The sequence below is a fragment of the Plectropomus leopardus genome, chromosome 10 (assembly GCF_026936395.1).
Source record: "Plectropomus leopardus strain MGB_pleo_1.0 chromosome 10, ASM2693639v1, whole genome shotgun sequence".
NCBI lineage: Eukaryota > Metazoa > Chordata > Actinopteri > Perciformes > Serranidae > Plectropomus > Plectropomus leopardus.
The window spans coordinates 32659304-32678018 of NC_142185.1; the positions used below are offsets into that span (position 1 = coordinate 32659304).

At 38.1% G+C, this 18715-nt stretch overlaps 1 protein-coding gene across 5 annotated transcripts in view; it reads right to left on the reverse strand.

The window, feature by feature from the left end:
• Window positions 1-18715, reverse strand: part of cacnb4a (calcium voltage-gated channel auxiliary subunit beta 4a) — a 48201-nt gene that overhangs the window by 24530 nt on the left and 4956 nt on the right. The window contains exon 1 of one of the 5 annotated variants that reach the window (XM_088083648.1): window positions 7792-8209. The exons of the other annotated variants lie outside the window; for them this stretch is intronic. Coding sequence (XP_087939774.1) covers window positions 7792-7836 — 45 coding nt within the window. The 5' untranslated portion in view covers window positions 7837-8209. Of the gene's footprint in view, window positions 1-7791; window positions 8210-18715 lie in introns of those variants that run through there. 5 annotated transcript variants of the gene reach the window in all.

An 18715-nucleotide genomic window follows, 5' to 3' on the forward strand; every position in this document is an offset into this window, starting at 1 on the left:
TTTAGATTTGCTTTTATTTTCTTTTTTAATTTATACTTTTATTCTGTCTTGATCATGTTTAATTCTATTATTAGCACTATTATTTCCATGTTTACTGTTTATATTCTTTGAATTGTATTTACCTTTATTGGTAAAGGGGTTTTTATTGTCATTATTGTGTTATTGTTTCTCTCTTTTGTCTGGCCTTAATTCAGCATTTTTGTTTTATATATCTAGATCTATATATCTATAAATACACAGGTAGATAGACAGATAGATAAATGCCATTAGAAAGTGTAATGAAACTCTAATGGTTAAATTTAGTCTCTTACAGGACGATTCGTGCGGCTGGTAGCTTCAGACAGACAGCAGTGAGCGTGGAGCTGATGGCTGCTTCTAATCGTTGATGTTCTTTTTGGATTTTCGGAGCAAAGAATCTTTAGCTCCAGACTATTTTTTTATTTTATTCAGTTTTGATTTCCACCAGCCAAAGACTCAAATTTTTTTCCTGAAGTCTTAAATGTTTTGTGCGCCTCCAGCTCGTCGGGTCGGATGGACCAGCTCTCCGCTTTGCCGGACAGCCAGCTGGTGGACGTTTGGCTCCCTGCAGACTCAGCCGAATGGGGTGAAAAAACTTGGCCTCAGCACAAATGTTTACCTAACAGATGACGGCACAGTCTGCTGCCCCCATGGATGCTGCCACTGTTCAACACAAACCATTGACAGCATCCATCCACAGAGCGTCTTGAGGGGGGCTTCAGCACACACTGACAGGACGTGTTAGAGCCTTTTTGATGTTGTCTCAACATTTCATTCATTCCGCTGAAAATGTGAGATGCTGCAAACGTGAGTCTTTATAAAGCCGACAGAATCTTATAAGGACCTGTGAACATTTCTCACATAAATATAAAGGATAAATAAATATTTAAAAACAGATTTTTGAGCAAGAGAGGAGAGACGTTGAAGATGGGGGGGGGGGTGACTGAAATTAAAGAAATACAGCTCCAGATACATTACCTTTTAACTTAGCGCGTGCATCAGAGTTTTTCAAACATGAGTAAACCTGCTCAAAATAGGCTATAGACTGCGTTCCCATTGACCAGTGTACATGGCTCTGCAGTAAACGAGTATCTGTGTGTGGATCATTTTGGTGTGTATGTTTGACATCACAGATGGGCAGAGGAACAGGTAAACATTAGAAAGCACCATGGACAGAGGTCTGTGAAAACTTAGCGGTGGTTACTTCTGTTTATATATTTCTTACTCATTCAGTCTCTCTATCAAACTCTGTGCAACGAATTTGGATCAACGTTTTAGTGCAGCTTAGGAGGAGATGGACAGTAATTAGTGGTGACATGTCACTGCATCTCACCAGATGTCATAAGATGTTGTGGGGAAAAAAAGAAGAAGAAAGTAATAATTAAACAAGGAAATGACCTGAAAATTTGCTTTAAAATTATAATAATTTTAATAATAGTAACATTTTTCTTTTTCCCTATTTTTTTTTTTTTTTTTTGATAAACTAATTTCTTTCCATTTTTGGAACTTTTCTTACCAAGTTGCTCATTGCCTTTTTTTCCCAAAGAAATCACTTAGAGTTCAAATGTTCAAATACCTGTGAAAAGCATCGGAAAGCAGCACAAGAGTGATGTCGCTCCAGGTTTCAAAGGGTTAAAGTAAAAACGAGTATAATCTCAAAACATGTGGATGCAGCTGTAAAAACTGTACATGTGCAAAACTCACACACACACACACACACACACACGCACACACACGTACACACACAATGTGATAAAGCTCATGGGAGCAGGAAACATGCTTACAAAGGGTTGGCTGACATCAGGACTAAGGCATGATGTATTGCTCTGAATTGTGCCCTGTTCATCATTTTTTTCTCCTGCGATAGCGCCTTCTTCTTCCACAACCGTCCCGTCCAATTACTGTCCACAGCCACTCTCACAGCACAACACATGTTTTGCATGATTGCATTCTCTGTTGCGATCAGCCGTTGACATGCCACAGTGAAGGAGACGGAGGTTCAGTATGTTTGTTATAAACTCTGGATTGTCATTATGACGTGCTGAACGGCGGCCTCAGTGTGTAGTCGTGTCCTGTGGGCACGCCAAAATAGTGAGTAAATGACATGTTTGACTAGTGGCAGCGACATACAGTTCATTTTTTATTGTTGGAGTTATCACAGCTGTGTCCATCAAGTGAATAAAGGGAACTATTATCTGTTTGTAGCCCTGAATGTGGGTACACTGTTGAAGATTACTACAAAAAAAATACAATTGCATATCAATAATTTAATGAAAATAAATGGCAAAAAGTGCAACAGAGGATTTGTACCGCAGTACATCGGTAAATCAACCTGTCACGCTGGACGGAAAGGATTAATGCCTTTGTCCTGAGCTTCCAGGCGCCGCTGCTAATGATCCATTCAGAGCCACGGGAGTCGTTCCTTGATACAAATAACAGTTATTTACTGCCTCATTACAAATGAAATCTATAACTGGAGGACTGGAGAGAAAGGACAATAAAAGCCCCACACCACTGTCCACGATGGACAAGCACCTGCATTAAATTTCACTATTTAACCCTTAAACACCTGCATTAATATCACTTTTCTTGTGCTGGGTTCAGATGTCTTTTACAAGTATTTTAGCCATTGGATCCTGAACATATAGTTGATTTTTGATTTGTTGATTTCTTTCAAGAAATAAAAATAAATTTAATTTTTTGGTGACAAAAATGCAATGAGCAACTTGGCAAGAAATGTAGGACAGTGTACTTAAAAAAATAATTCATATTAAAAAACATATTCTAAAAAATGGGAAAACTATATTTATAATTATAGAATTTTATTGTTAAAGAAATCTAATTATTTTTAAAGCACTTTTTTTGAGGCCATTACCTTTGTTTTCCCCTTTTTTGTGCTATTTTTCAGGTAATTTTCTTTTACTAATGTCTTGCTAATTTTTGGGTCATTTCATCTTAAACTATCTATTGCCGTCTTTCCAAATTTTTAGGAGAAATTAAGCCAGTTCGCGCAGAAATGGGTAGAGTAATAACTTAGCTCTCAGGAGACAAAAGATATATTTTTTCATTCTTTTCGACCAATAGTCCAAAACACAAATAAATGGAGTTCACAATGAATATAAAAAGAAAAAAACTGTTAGTAGTAGTAGTTAAATAGTTACTTAGGTAGGAAAATAAAATAAAATAATACTTTAAAAATTTTTAACAGGGTAACCAGGAATCTCTACATTTTTACCGACACATCACTGTTTTCCAGCAGCTTTTTTGGTCACCACATATGTTTTTTTATCGATCCATGGCTGTGTTTTTATCGGGGAACGTGCCACCAAAAAGGGACTTTAAGCAAACATAAAAAGATCTTTTCCTCAATATAACCAAGTGCGTTTTGTGGCTAAACCACATGTTAATGACAGCACTGTTGAAACATAAAGTTTCAACAAATCTTCCACATATCAATTTTCTTTTAGGTGTGGCCTATTTGACATTAACTGCCATTACTCTAAAACAAATAGTGCACACTCAACCAAATTCTCATGACAGGTGCAGATGTACATGTACAAAAAATGTAAACGCATTGTAGTTTCTGTATAATATCGTGGATCGCTTTGCTTTTTCTTGTGCTACAAAAAGACTGAATCTGATTCAGTTGACTTCTCTAAAACCATGCAGTGAAAAGGCGAAAAAAAGTGCAGTTTTGATGTTTGTCACATTATATTCTCTGAAACTGTGAAGGCACGAGTGACAAAGATGATGTCATTCGGCTCATTTCACTGGAAAGGACAGAAAGTATTCGGAGCACGAGGCTCTTTGAAGCATTCCCAAAATTACTATCATGTGCACAGACACAAGCAACAGCTCTGCCAACAAACCTCCCCACCTCCTCTCTGTCTGTCTCTACCCACACACACACACACACACACACACACGCACACACGCACACACGCACACACGCACACACACACACACAGACAATGGGCTGTTTGTGAGGTTATTATCTCAGTGTGTCAAGTGGCCAGTCTCGAGTCCATCGTGCCACACTCAAGCCTTATCTGCTCGGACGCCAAAAGCTCGCTCTGTTCTCCCATCTCCATCCTTCCTCCTCCCCTGACCTCCGCACCTATCAGCCGCGGGCTAAAAGGCTAAAAGCATTCTTCATTATATCCACCGTCAACAAGCACGGAGAAGTGGAAACATACCTCCAGGCTCCTTTAAAACAACCGAGACCTCATAAGAGCCTGCGGCTTGTAATTCACTTACATTAGTTTTGATGTACACGGCGATGACTCACACAAGTCTCCTTCCAGCTTCCTTCAATGGTACAATTACAAATCAGCAAGTGCAGCAGGTTTGCTAAGCATTTTGTTTTGCATAATAGCTTTTATAAAGGTGAGTCATGCATTAAATAATACTGTATATGTGCCGAGCTGGATTAACTGGGTTACATGATTCCTGTAGGGAGGGGAGGCTGTTTCATTAAATGGAAGAATTTAGACTTTTACCTTCATTTTAGCTTCCACATCAATGTTTAATTTCAATGGTCAAGGATCATGTTCTTAAATAATATTGATTAATCAATAAACTGGAAATGAGATTAGCACAAGATGTCACTTAAATTTTGCTGGGCAATATTGGGAAATAAATAAATAAGTCATAACATAGATAAATAAGAAAAATAATAAAAAATATGTAAACGTAATGACTGGTTTGAAGAAAAGTTTCACAGAGAGAGTATCACAGAGAAACTATATTTACATTTATCAACTCTGAGACACTAATACTGTTTAGAGGAATCAGTCCACTCATCTCTACCCTGAACAAGGCTTCACTTCCGAAAACATCCAGACACCCACGAGCTAATGACATGAGCTGATAGCAAACCACAAGGACAGTAAGAGCCCCAAAGATGTCTTCTGTAGTGCTGCCAGTACCGCCCTAAATATGGGACAGAGACGAGCACAGCGGCTCCGACTGTGTACGAACAAACCATTCAGTTTAAACTGAAGTCGTGACAGTGAAACAAAGATGAGCCAAACAAATTAGTGATAGCAGATTAATCCAGTTATTGAGTACCTTAACCCAATGAAGCCTGCATTGACATCGATTTCGATTTCTCTCTCTCAAAATATATATATATATATATATATATATATATATATATATATATATATATGGAAAAGAATATAAGCAACTTGGTAAGAAATATCTTGAAAATTTGGAAGAAATTAATAGATTTAATTTTAAAAAAAAAGCTACGTGAAAATTTCCAGAGAACTATATATATAATTATCGGAATTATATATTCATTATTATTTTCCAGAACTATTACGAATTTAAGCAGTTTTCAGGTAATTTATTTATTTATGTATACTTTCCTCTTTTTTGTGTGCTAGTTTTCAGGTAATATTGTAATTTTTGTGACATACTTTCTTTGCTTGTTCTTTTTTTTAATTTTCAGGTAAATTCCTTGTTGGTTTTTTTCACTCAACGATTTTCAGGATACGTCCTTGTGATTTTCTGACTTTCTTATTATTGTTTATGTTTTGTTTTTATTTTTTTGCTTATTTTAATTAAGTTTTCTTGTTCTTTTTACTAATTTCTGGGTTATTTCTTGAGCAAGTAAAAAGTTGCTCACTGCGATCTTTATATGTTTCTGAAATAAATACAGCCAATAAGCCCATTTCAAAAGGGTTAATAGGCTGGATGAGACAGTCTCTTTGTGATTTTGTGGCTCTACAGAGAATCTATATCCTGCTGAAGGCTCTGCGGTGGAAATAAATAACCTCATCAGTTATTCAGACCCACAATAGCGGGACGCACATGATAACAGCAGCTGAAACAACAGGAAACCAACTGTATTTCTGGGTTGGGCTGAACTATGAGGGACACACACAGAAACAAATGTGCGTTATTTTGGGCGTCCACGGTTCTGTCAGTAAAAGTCCTGTTAACTTCTGTCAGACTGTTCGACTGACAGCACTTTTATATTGTTTTGATGTCTTGCAAAAACATGGGGAGAAGGCAAGACATAGCCCAAAAATGAGCAAGAAATTGGTAAAAATAAAAGAAAAGGAAACAAAACAAAACAAAAAAACCTGCAAATATAAGCAAAAAAGAAAACTAAAATAACAAAGAGTCAAACCAAAAAACTGACCCATGTTACATGTTAATTTTAAGAAAAGCTTTCTGGAAAGTTTTCCCCTTTTTTCCCCCTTTTTTTCTGAACGTATTGTCATGTAATTTTCTTGTCATCTTTTACTAATTTCATGCAATGTGAGAGACATTTAATGCCAAGTTGCTCATTCCCTTTTTCACCATGTTTTTGAAAGAAATCAAACCAATTTGCCCAGGTTTCAAAGGGTTAAAAAGCTTGTAAGAGGCGTCTGAACGCAGCACAGGAAAGCTGATGTTGATCCCAGTTTCAAAGGGTTAAACCTTTAAACCCTGATGGTTTGATATCTTGGAAAAGAGGCAATGAGCAACTTTGTAAGAAATATTCCACAAACTGAAATAGATTATAAGATTTAGAAAATTATTTTATAGCTAGGGAAACATGTCTTGAGAAAAACGTAAAAAAAATTTTATGGAAAAACTATATTTATAATATCATAATTACTATCATCATAATTAGTAATTTCTTTTCTTTTGAGGTTTTACTAATGCCTTGCTATTTGTGGGATATTTATTGGTTGGTTGTCATTGTTGGTCTTCTTTTTTGAAAGAAATCATACCAATATGCTTAATATGCTAATTTTCTTATAACTTTTTTTTGCATTTTTTGGCCAATTTTTGTGCCATGTTTTGTCAAGTTGTTAATTTTCTCCTCCCCATGTTTTTGAAGGTAATCAAACCAATGTGCTCAGGTTTAAAATTGTTAAATACTTGTAAAGAGCATTTAAAAGCAGCACAAGCAAAGTGATTAAAGTTTCAAAGAGTTAAAAATGCATTTTTTATTTATTCTTTTTTTAGGCTAACACATACCGTACACTCCCTTGCTAAAAATGTGGACATCACAGGATGTGTGAAAAAAAAATCCCTCCACCTTTAATCTTCCAGAGGCGGCGAGGACGTCAGGTGGAGTTACAGAGAGCTCTGACAGATTCTGGCTCAGTGGGATTCCCTCCTCCCCTCCACCCAGCAGCACCTCATACATTTATTGCCTTTGTAAGCATTTTCCAACACATTTCTATCCCACAGATGCCCGCTCTGCCTGCCAATAACAACGCCGGCCTCTCTGTATCAATGATCTATCTGAGCGTGCGGTTAAGATGAGAATCTGTACTTAATGACATGGGAATATCATGCGTGCGTCCTTGTCTTGTGTGGAAGGCGTCGCAGTTGGATGCAGCGGCACATCAGTATGATACAGATGGCCACAGTGTGTGATTGTTGCATATCTGTTGGTCTTTGCAGAAAACCTTGATGATGCATAGTGGGATGTGATGAAGGGAGACACGTATAAATACCCACAATGCTCATAAACAGAGCCTCACGGCATGCACGCTCATCCATATGGAGAGGCTGTAAAGAAATCCAGACAGGAGGAGAACCGTCCTCCGGCTGGCAGCTAGAAAACTGGTTGATTGAGAAGACACACGCTCTCTAAAACACGCACACTCCTGCACACCCTTCCCCCAGCCTCTCCTAACTCCCCCGAGAAGAGTGCAGCCCACTCAAGTCTCAGCGCATTCTGTGGGTGTTTATGAAGCAATCAACCAGCCACGACACACACACAAAAAAGCATGGTTTACAAGTGTCAGACGCCCCTCCACTCACCGCCTCCGAGTCTTCAAATCCATGCAGGTACAAGTTATCGTACATGGAGGTGTGAGATTCCAAAAAGCAGTGCCTCGGCGCAAATTAGAAACAAGCGGTGAACCTGCTCCAGAGAGGATGGATGGTGAGGACGGGGGAGTGATAGAGCCCACCAGCAGAGTCTTTCTCCACATGAAGGTAGACCACAGACAAACCCAACCACACCAGAGCAGCAGAAAAAAAAATAAGGTGGAGCCCTGTGGGTTTTTTTTTCCCGGATGCTGAATTGGATATTATTGCCCCCGAGCCGAGCGAGTGTTGGTTCCCATTATCGTAAGGCAGCCTGGTTGTCCCCAGAGGCAGAGCAGACCTGGCATTTCATCTCGCTTCCAAGATCACACAAGCCAATCCCTTCCTCCAGCACTGGCTGATGACAGAGGTGGGATGCAGCTCGCCGATTGGCCGGTGGAGGCTCCAGTCGGCCGGGCCGGCTGTGAATAAGGAAGAGAGGAGGAAGGTGGGGGTCTGCAGCCCGAGAGCAGCAGCAAGCGGTGTGTGTGCTCGCTGCATGGGAGGTGATCTCTTAACCCACACGCTAATCTGCAAAGGCTGACATGTAATTTACACGCGCAGAATCACAGCAAACGTCTGACACTTTAACCCTTTAAACCTGCACCAACATGATGCCTCAGATGCTTCTCACAAGTATTAAAACCTTTGAAACCTTAGAAAAATGGTTTGATGTCTTTCAAAAATATTGGGGGAAAAAGCAATGAGCAACTTGTAAAAAAAAAAAAAAAAGACATGGAAATTAGCTTAAAAAGAGAGAAAGACAATAATTAGAAAGTTTAAACATAACTGGGGAAACATATCAAGAAAACTTTAATAACACCATTATATATCTAAAATAAGAGTTTACTATTAAGTATAATAGGTATTATTTTAGCTATTCTTTATTGTTTTTATTTCATCACTTTGGTCTGGTTATTTCCTGTTTTGGTTCTTTTTTGTGCTAATTTCGGGTAGTTTTCATTTTCTGCTACTTTTGGGGTCATTTCTTGTTAAATTACTCATTGCTTTTTTCCCATGTTTTTGTGAGAAATCAAGCTAGTTTGTTCAGGTATCGAAGGGTTAAACAGGTGGCAGACCTGATGCTGCTGCTCTGTTTTAAGTGTTCATGTCTTTACAGCTTCAGGAACGCACCGGGCCATAAAATCATACATAAATGTCCGTTACAGGCAAAGTGATCATAAAGGAAATCAAAAAGAGAAACGGAGATTAAGTCTGAGTTCCTTTCTCTTTTAACCCTTTGAAACCTGAACAAATTGACTTGATTTCTTTCAAAAACATGGTGAAAAGGCAATGAGCAACTTGAGAAAAAAATACCCAAAAATTAGCAGGAAATTAGTGAAAAAGTTACATGAAATAAGTTTTCAACCTATTTCTTTAAAACAGAAAGTTTTATATTTCTGCATTTCCACAATGTACCGTGTAATACTTGCAGCACAGACACCAGCCACTATGATATTGCTACGTTTTCTGTCGGTATAGTGCCAGAAGAAGCGGCTGTGTTGACCAAAACGTTGCTGCATTTCCTGCCGAAATAACTGCATGCACGGTTGTGCTGCTTGCTCATATACTACAACGAAAGCTTTACAGCTATTGTACTGGGAATACAGGAAGAAATGTCCCTGTTAAATATAACTGAATTAACTGCTAAAGAAACAAAACAATTATGATAATTAGCTTTTTTTTATTTTTATTATCCGGTTTAACCCTAAAACCTATTTAGACATCAGTTTTCTGCTTTTAGACGCCTCTCACAAGCTATTTAACTCTTTAAAATCAAAGCAAATTGGTTTGATGTCTGTCAAAACATTTTTTTAAAAAGGTAACAAACAATTTGGAAAGAAAGTACCTAAATACTGCAAGAAATTAGCAAAAGGTTGAGCAGAAAATTACCTGCAAAACAAATTATATTTATTTATTCATATTTGGTTTATTTGCTCATGTCAATGTATGATTTCTAACAATATAAAAACCCATTATACGCTTTTTTTCTCATTACACTTAAACAAATTCAATGAACAAACAGTGGTCTTATAATACCTGCCCCTTTCTTACTAATCACAGACGCTGCTGTAAATATGGCAACAAATGGCCATCCTTTCTGTATGTACCGTTCATTTTCACAAATCATATTCAGTTTAGCATTAACAACAGAAACAATCAATTAGAGTCCTCTTAACATTACTGTTGCTCAAAAAGATCATAATTATATTCATAATTATTATTATCAGGCACTGAAATTATGTCATAGAAAAAATTATACATTTATATTTTCAATTTTCTGCACTTTTTTCGGGTCCTTCTCTTTTTGTTTTTTTACTTCTCTTTTTTGCCTATTTTTCCAGGTAATTTTCCTGTAACTTTTTACTGATTTTTTTGCTATTTTTTGGGCCATGTGTTGTTAAGTTGCTCATTGCCTTCTCCCCATGTTTTTAAAATTTGAAGGTTTCAAAGGGTTAAGTGAAACTGCGTGAAAAAAGCTTTTTGCAGTTTGAGTCTCAGCGGCTTCTTTGACAAAGTGGAGTAGCGGCGCCCTCTCCTGACTGACTGTGTTACAGCAGATACACCTGCTCCCATCAGACGACACATCTCCATCAGACCTTCACTTCTCTTCTTTCCCACTTCACTTCACCTCTTAAAACACCTGCTGGCCTCATAATCATCTCTCAGAGATTCTAGTGGAGGAACAGAGGCGACACACTGCGTCTGCAGACCTCGACAGCTCTAATCCTCTCCGGCCTGATGAAGCAATCTACAGCAGCTGAAGCAGAAGCTTTTAGGAGCATTTTCATGTTACACCTGATGCAAGAGCCACAGGGCTGCAGGGGCTGAACTCACAAACACCTGTCATCGGGAGAAGCTGATTAACTGAAAAGAAACTAAATTCAATCAAATAATGTACAACTTTTTGCTCAGCCTGCATAATGCAGGTGTTTATGTGTCACCATGGGTTTTGCATGTTAAGCAGATACTGGATGACTGCGGTTTGTTGTACGTCTGAATCACGCAAAAGTGTTGATACAACAGCTGGCTGAAATTAACTTTTGAAAAGAGGCTGAAAGATCAATTCATGTAAAAGGGGCAAAGCGAGCTCGGAAGTACGACATCATGTGATATACTTTATGTCAAATTTAAAAGTAAATAGCTTCGACTTAAAAAACAAAAAAAGTATCTAAGTGCAGACAGACTATTTATGTCCGAATAAACAACAGCAGAATTCACTGAATCACTGGACCAGAGCATCTGAAACCTCTGCAATGACAATCGTGTGGGAGATGAGTATCATATTTTGTTTGAATGTCAGAATTTAAGCTTAATGAACTACAGAGAAAGATATTTGCCAAAATATTACTCAAACCGCCCATCTATATTTAATTCAATTCTATTAGTATCATAGTCAAATAAACCAAAAGTTGTCTGCATATTTTGTATAAAAAGTGCTCTATAAATAGTGTATTATTATTATGATTAGTATTAGTTTATTTATTTAAATGAAGAGGTCCTCCTATGAGGCTTTGGCGACCCCTAGTGGGGGCTGAGACCCACAGGTTGAGAACCAGTGCCATATAGACATACTTCATCCTCCAGTTAATCAAAAAGGCTAATAAATGCAGTCTGACTGTTATATGATTGTTTTTACTTTTTATTTTTCTCAATGAAGCCTAATATTGACAAATTTTAAAAAAATCAATTAATTTATCATGAAAATAATCATTAGTTGCAGCCCAGTTTATATAATGATGAAAATACTACTACTATTATTACTGCTACTGCTATAATAATAATAATAATAATAATAATAATAATAATAATAATAATAATAATAATAATAATAATAATAACAATAATAATAATAATAATAATAATAATAATTTTTATTTATAGAAAACTTTTCATGGTACTCAAAGACACTACATAGGTTATAAAAAATAAAAATTCCAGTATCTTTCTGTTGTTGAATCCCAACACGCGAACACGTAACAGATAGATACATATTTGGATTTGGGACGCAGTGATGATCAACACAGCTGAACATTATAAAAACCCAAATGTGCTGTTTTCTCCTGTAGCGTACTATTCATGAGTAATCTTGTTACGGGGTCTCCGGAGGTTACAGATTTACTCAAGAGGCGGCGGGATGCTGCCAGCCTGAGCTATGAGAGCGGCGGCCGGGCCCCATCAAGTAATTCATGAATTAAAGGCTGCCGAGCTGAGCCATGTGACCTACATAAAAGGGATTAGCCGTGCGAAGAAGCCCCCTCCTTCCTTATCACTTTGCAGGCAGCAAGCTGGAAATTTTGGTTAAAGGGACGTCTGTGTTTCATGTATTGTGATTCAGAAACGAAATTTAATTTCTGGGAGAAACCCGGGGCATCGCTGGCTTTGTCACACCCAAAATGAGACTTCATTAAAATCTGCAGGCCTTTCATTCATACTCTGCATTTCAGACAGAAGGGAATTAAACTTGGTGACCCCGGATGTGAATATGGGCTAAGACTTCAATTCAGACTTTTTAAAAGAGGCGGTGATGAGGTCTTTAGTTCACAGCTGCATTACCGCTACGACCAAAAAGTCATTTTCTGGTCAGACTCAGCCCATTAAAAACATTACAGCTGCAGCAGAATCCATTACTGTACATTTAGTTTTCAATTTACATGGCAAAAAAAAGATGGTTTCTCATGAGAACAGGCAATATTTTGTAGCTCAACCAAAACATACTGAGTGCATTTTCCTCCCTATTATTCAGACCTGGATCATGAACCTTGTTGGGTAAATAAAGGGTCTCAAAATAAAAGCTTTTAAAGTCTGACACCTCCCCTCTCTCCAAACTGTTTGATGTCAACATGAAGGGCTGCATGTGATTGTTGTAACTCTGTTGAACTAGTTCGGACATATATATGCACACGCTTCAAACGGTAACCCAGTGTTTCCATATATTGATCTGTTTAAGCTTATGTCATTGTAGAGTCGCCCGCAGCGCATTCACTTAACCTCTCTTTGTCCTGCTCTCTCTCTGTTTATCAGATCACAAATGAGACAAGAATTAGCGAGCTAGCTACATACAGTAGTCCCTCCGCCTCACGCCCTGCAGTGGTGGACTGATTCCCAGGAAGCACAGTAGCTCGGGCAACAGCTGTGGCTGCCCAAATTCAACCAACGCAAATGTCCCAGTGCCGGTGTAACAGCGGGCTGGTACCCGGCAGCAGTGATGGGTCTAACTTGTATAGAGGCAGCAACAGAAAGTCTCTCAAATCTTCTGTCACATTCAAGTCAGGCAGTCATTTTTTAAATTTTTTTTGCTAGTCAGTGTGCTGTGCAGGGTACTTTTAGGGACGTTTTGTTTCCAAGACTTTGCTGTCGAGTGAGCGCTCTTAACGTCTATGACACTCTTTGATACAAGCTGCAGCTGATGTGATGCAGCAGCACTGAGAGGAAGAGAGACTCTGCATCATAAGACGCTGAGGCAACATTATCCTCTCTCTTCTGCTCAGTAGTGAATTTAAAGCATGCTATTTACAGTCTCTGGCTTTTGAAACAACTGTTTCCAAAAATTTCATCATGCACTTGTGACCCATCGTGAGTGCAGTTAGTTTGTTTACAATTTTAAGTGATGCCCCTTTAGCCCTGTTCAAACTTTACATGGAAAAACATCCTGATTTGTCAATTATTCGTATTGAACAACCACATCTGATTCAACTTGCAAAATTCTGAGTTGCATTCAGAGAAAACTGAGCCGAGAGGAGGTGCAGGAGTCTTACTTTAATATGGCATTTTTGTCCAATGATGCCAAAAATAAACTGCCGGCTCCAGCTTCAAGAGTGAACTAACATACATTTGCACACATAAAACTTGTGTCCATCCATGATTGTAGAAGACTTCCATTTTACATTATTGTAAATATCACTAACCTAAATGTAGCTTTTTTTTCTTTCAAACCAGAAATTTTCCTTGTGTTGCTTTTTGGTCCAACAACAGACAGAAAAACAATAAATGGGCCAGTTTTAACAGATAACGTCCGTTATAGGAATTGTTATGTTTATTCATTTTCTCTTCATGGTATCAGCTGAGATGGCTGTCAACAAGTTCCTGCCAAGCTTCCCCACCTGCCTCTTCTTCTGCTTCAGTACACATTGATTTCATTTTATTATATTTCATCAAATTTTGTGTCAAGTCCAATTTTGTGTCAAGTTGTTTATACGCACATGCTGTCTTTGTTTTCTCTTCTCGATGTGGCTCTTTGCCCATTACCACAAACTGTTACAGCCCTCTGCAGTAGAAATATATGTAAAATCCAGAGACTCATCAAAAATACTATATTGATTTTATATATTTCCTTTGGCTGTATAATTTTGTGGTGTTGTATATTACTGTTTTCATGGCTTTTTAAATGTATGCATGGCTGTATTTTAGCATTTGATTTATGGTGTGTATCGGTACAAAAATATAGGTGTACAGTTTCATATTTGATTTTATATATAGTCTTTTTATTGTGTAAATTTCACATATATAGTTTTACTTATTTTACTGTAACTTCTGCATCTGTCCACGAATATAAATAAATTCAAACTTAAACTATACATTTATATATTATATATGGCATAGTGACTTGAAAATAACTAATTTCAATAACTAATAAGTAATGAATTAAAGCACTAAAATAGGTACTCATTAAAAATGGGAACTGAGGAAACGCTACCATAAGTGAGGAAACATGAAAAGCAGGCTAAAACTTATAGATAAATAAAATAAACTAAAATATTATAAAATAATTAATAATAACAACAACAATAATAATAATACTTTAAATAGTAGATTTAAAAAAATGAAAGGATAACAGCATAAAGTGAAATAATTTATAAAAATGATTAAAACAATAAAATGATATTTTATAAAACTGCAAAACAGACTAAAATGTATAAATAAATAGTCAATATATTGTAAAGTTCACTTAAAAGCCAGAGTAAAAAGGCAGGTCTTGAGTTTGGTTTTAGAAACATCAGTAGTTACTCTTGAAAAACATTCCTCCATTGTGTCTGCTGCTGACCTAGCTTCACATACTGATGGGATTAATTGCATTTTGCTGACACTTAAATCCTGAGAAGACGCACAACCGGCGCTCTGACGCAGGATGTATGAGGAGGCCATCACGTGCACGCAAACGCTGCATATTAGCTCTCAACAAACACGAATATCAAAGACTGTGGAAACAGAGCAAACGTCCTCTGTGCCACTTCAACGCTGCAGCTCTGGATTATTCCTGAGAGCAAACATCTGCCGAGCTTTGGCATCCTCTTATCGTGGAGCTCAGAGGTCGGCCCCCGGAAAGCGTTCAGGCGTCCGCTCACCGGCCGCACAGGCAAACATCTGTGCACGTAGATGTTCGGCACAGACATCATCTGGGAGAATCAGCTACACACCAGCATCTCTCTGATACACAGTGATCAGCGGTGACTCATACTGGTCAAACATATCTGCTCGAATACATTCTGTCCTTCGAAATCAACAGAACATTTCATAACAATCACTCAAAGTCATTTTTTCTTTTAACATTTCTCTCCTCTTCACTTCCTTTCGCCTTATATGGACTGACGTGTATGAGGTCATCGCTCAGACTCAGTTCATCCTCCCTTAACCCTAATACTTAAAGTCAATAGTGCGGTGGATTCAGACTCCACTTAAAGGCCTTGAAAACATATTTCGCCCATCACCTTGTTTCCTGAGTGATGGGCTCCGTTATCTGCCAAAGTAAACAGAGTTTTTTGTATCTGTGCTTTCTGTCCGCGCTGCTTTCAAGTGGGTGCAATGAAATTAGCAATATTTGAGTCACAGTCTGATGACAGTTGCAGGGTTGTTTGCTCATGTTGCCAACACAGTCAATCAAATATCATCAAACCACACCCACACAGTCGTCGTGAAGCCGAGGTCTGGAGTGTTTGACTGTTTCCAAACTCCAACTTTGTTTTTTGTTCATTTAGTCACGAGAAATACTTCGGATCTGAAAAGTTTTCACGGCTTTTGAGTGCAACATATCAGCATGTTTCGCTCTTAAACGGACAGTTCACCCCAAAATCAAAAACACATAGTTTATCTCTAACGTGTAATGTTATTTATCATCATAGATTGTTTTGTGAGTTGCTGAGTGTTGGAGATATTGGTTGAAGAGATGGCACTCAGCTTATAGTGTTCAAAGCACCAACAATGGGTCATTTACACAGCAACCATTCTTGCATGAAACGTTAAACTTCTACTACAGTTTGAGGTTTTGTTCACATGACAAGGGCGTTTAGGGGCCCTAAAAATGAACTTTTTAAACCAGGCTCCAGAGCGCTCAAAAAAACGCAACCCCTTCTGTGCCGTGTGCAAATAGGAGGAAAACAATAACAACAATGGCGGACTACCGAGCTGTGTTTGTGCAAAGTGTAGATTTGTTGCACCACTAGTTATCAGCTGTCGTTCTCGTGTGTGTGATCACCATCGTCTTCTTGTTTGTTTATCCTCACTGCTCTGTAGAAGAACGTCTTTATGAGCAGGCGCATGGTGTTTTTCTACGGTATTATTACAAAGTTACACTGCCAACTACTAACCTGGCATGCATACTAATGTAATCACAGTCTTTAAAAAACAAAGTGATCTTAGCTGATTATAGTTACTTATTTTTGCAGCCTGATTACAAAATCCTGATTACGAAAGTAACTACCCAACCATAAAACTTACACCAAAACATTTAAAATGGAAAAATATCAAAACAGATAAAAGGAAAAGTCTGTATTTTTGATTGTGGGTCAAACTGACCCTTATAAGTCAAATCCTCAGTTCAATGACCATTCCAGGCTTTTCCTCTATGTCATAAAAGCAGGATTTCAAAGCACAGAATTGAGATTAGGATTAAGATAAACTTCCTTTAAATTGCTTTATTTAATCTAAAATGAAGCCGCAGGATATCAAAATCTGATAAGAGGCTGCCTTCTCTCCGCTTTATCTCCTTTCATGTGAGCATTTACTGTAAAAAATGTGCACTTACTCCTCAAAAGGAGGAGGAGGAGGAGGTGCAGCTTCCTGCTAATCAACCTGCTGGGCTTGACCCCTGTTGTTGAAGGGCGGATGTTACTATGGATACACGAGGGAATCAAAGAGAGCCCGCTGCTCCTCTTCTCACCTGATGACGATCACACCGGTGATGACACAAATCACAGCGGGGGTGTTGAAGAAATCTGTGAGCGTGTAATAAGGAGTGAGTAAGATTCTTCATGTGTACATTTCTCTGTACTTACTTATCTTTTGGTTATTTGTATTTGTCTTTTTAATTTTTTTGTGAGTTTGTTTCATTTTCTTCCCCTCATCCATTGCGTCTTGATTTTCCTCCTCCCTGGGAGCAGCATAATTGCTCTGTGCCGATTTCATGCAGTGACTGTTCAATAATTAACGGGGGATGTCAACAGGTAGAACATACAGTACTTTCACTCTTGTGTAATTAAAACACAAAGCTATGAAGAACTCTGAAGGACTGTACTATTCACGAGAATTCGTCATCATCTGGTGTTGGCACCGAACAGGTTTATTTGATATGCAATTAAAAAACTAAAATTATCATCTCCCCACTATGCCTCCGGGCACCGGTCACGTCACACTTACAGTTTACATATATGTGGATGAAAACATGGATGTTTCACACGCGTCTTCCCTCCGACAGCACAGAAGATCTATACAACCAGCACAGTTTCATGGTGGACACCCAAGATTGGTGTCACCAATTCTGTATCCGACCAAACGTTTCTGCTTCTTTTCCTGAGTTATGACGTTAAGTAACGGCCAGAACGGTGTTTTCGCATAACATTACGATGTAGCAGTGACTTTGACCTTTGACCTTTTGGATCTATATTGTCATCATCATTTTTCCCTGTTAGACTTTTTTGTAAAACTAGCCAACGAATTCTTGAGTTATGGATAATAACATGTTTCATGAGGTCACAGTGACCTTGACCTTTAACCTTTCACCATGAAATTCCAAACAGTTCATACTTGAGTCTAAATGGACATTTGTGCCAAATTCAAGGAAATTGCTTAAAGGCCTATTTGAGATAATGCGTTTATGAGAATGAGACAAACGCAGTCACAGTGACCCTTAACCATGACTTTATAATCAATGCATCATTGAGTCCAAGTGGACGTTGGAGCAAAATTTAAAAAATTTGCCCCAAGGTGTCCTTGAGACATCACGTTCATGAGAATGAGACAAACTACATCTCAGTGATACATATCTTTGACCTATGACCACAAAAGTCAAATCAGGTCAGCACTGAGTCCAAGTGGACATTTGTGCCAAATTTGAAAAACATCTCTCAAGCAGTATTAGGATATTGCAATCACAAGAATGAGAAAGATGAGGTCACAGTGACCTTGACCTTTGACCTATCACCACCAAATGCTAATCACTTCATCCTTGAGTCCAGGTGAACATTTGTGACAAATTAGAGTAAGTGAAATGAGTTCATCACCGAGTTCAAGTGGATGCTTTTGCCAAATTTGAAAAATATCCCAAAAGGTGAGATTTCACGCTTATGAGAACGAGACAGACAATATCACGGTGACCTTAACCTTTGAGCACCAAAATCAAAACAGTTCATTGTTAAGTCCTTTGTGGACCTTTTTGCCAAATTTGAATAAATACCCACAAGGGGTTCTTGAGATATCACAAGAGTGAGACGCACCAACGGTTAGACAACCTGAAAAACATAATGCCTTCGGCTTCAACTATCACCAGCTCAGAGGCATAATTAGACTGCATATCGAAAATCAAAAATAATATGTGTGACCTTCAATTCCTCACAAGCTACTCACACAGTACATATGAAGAAAACTGGCCTACATGTGATAC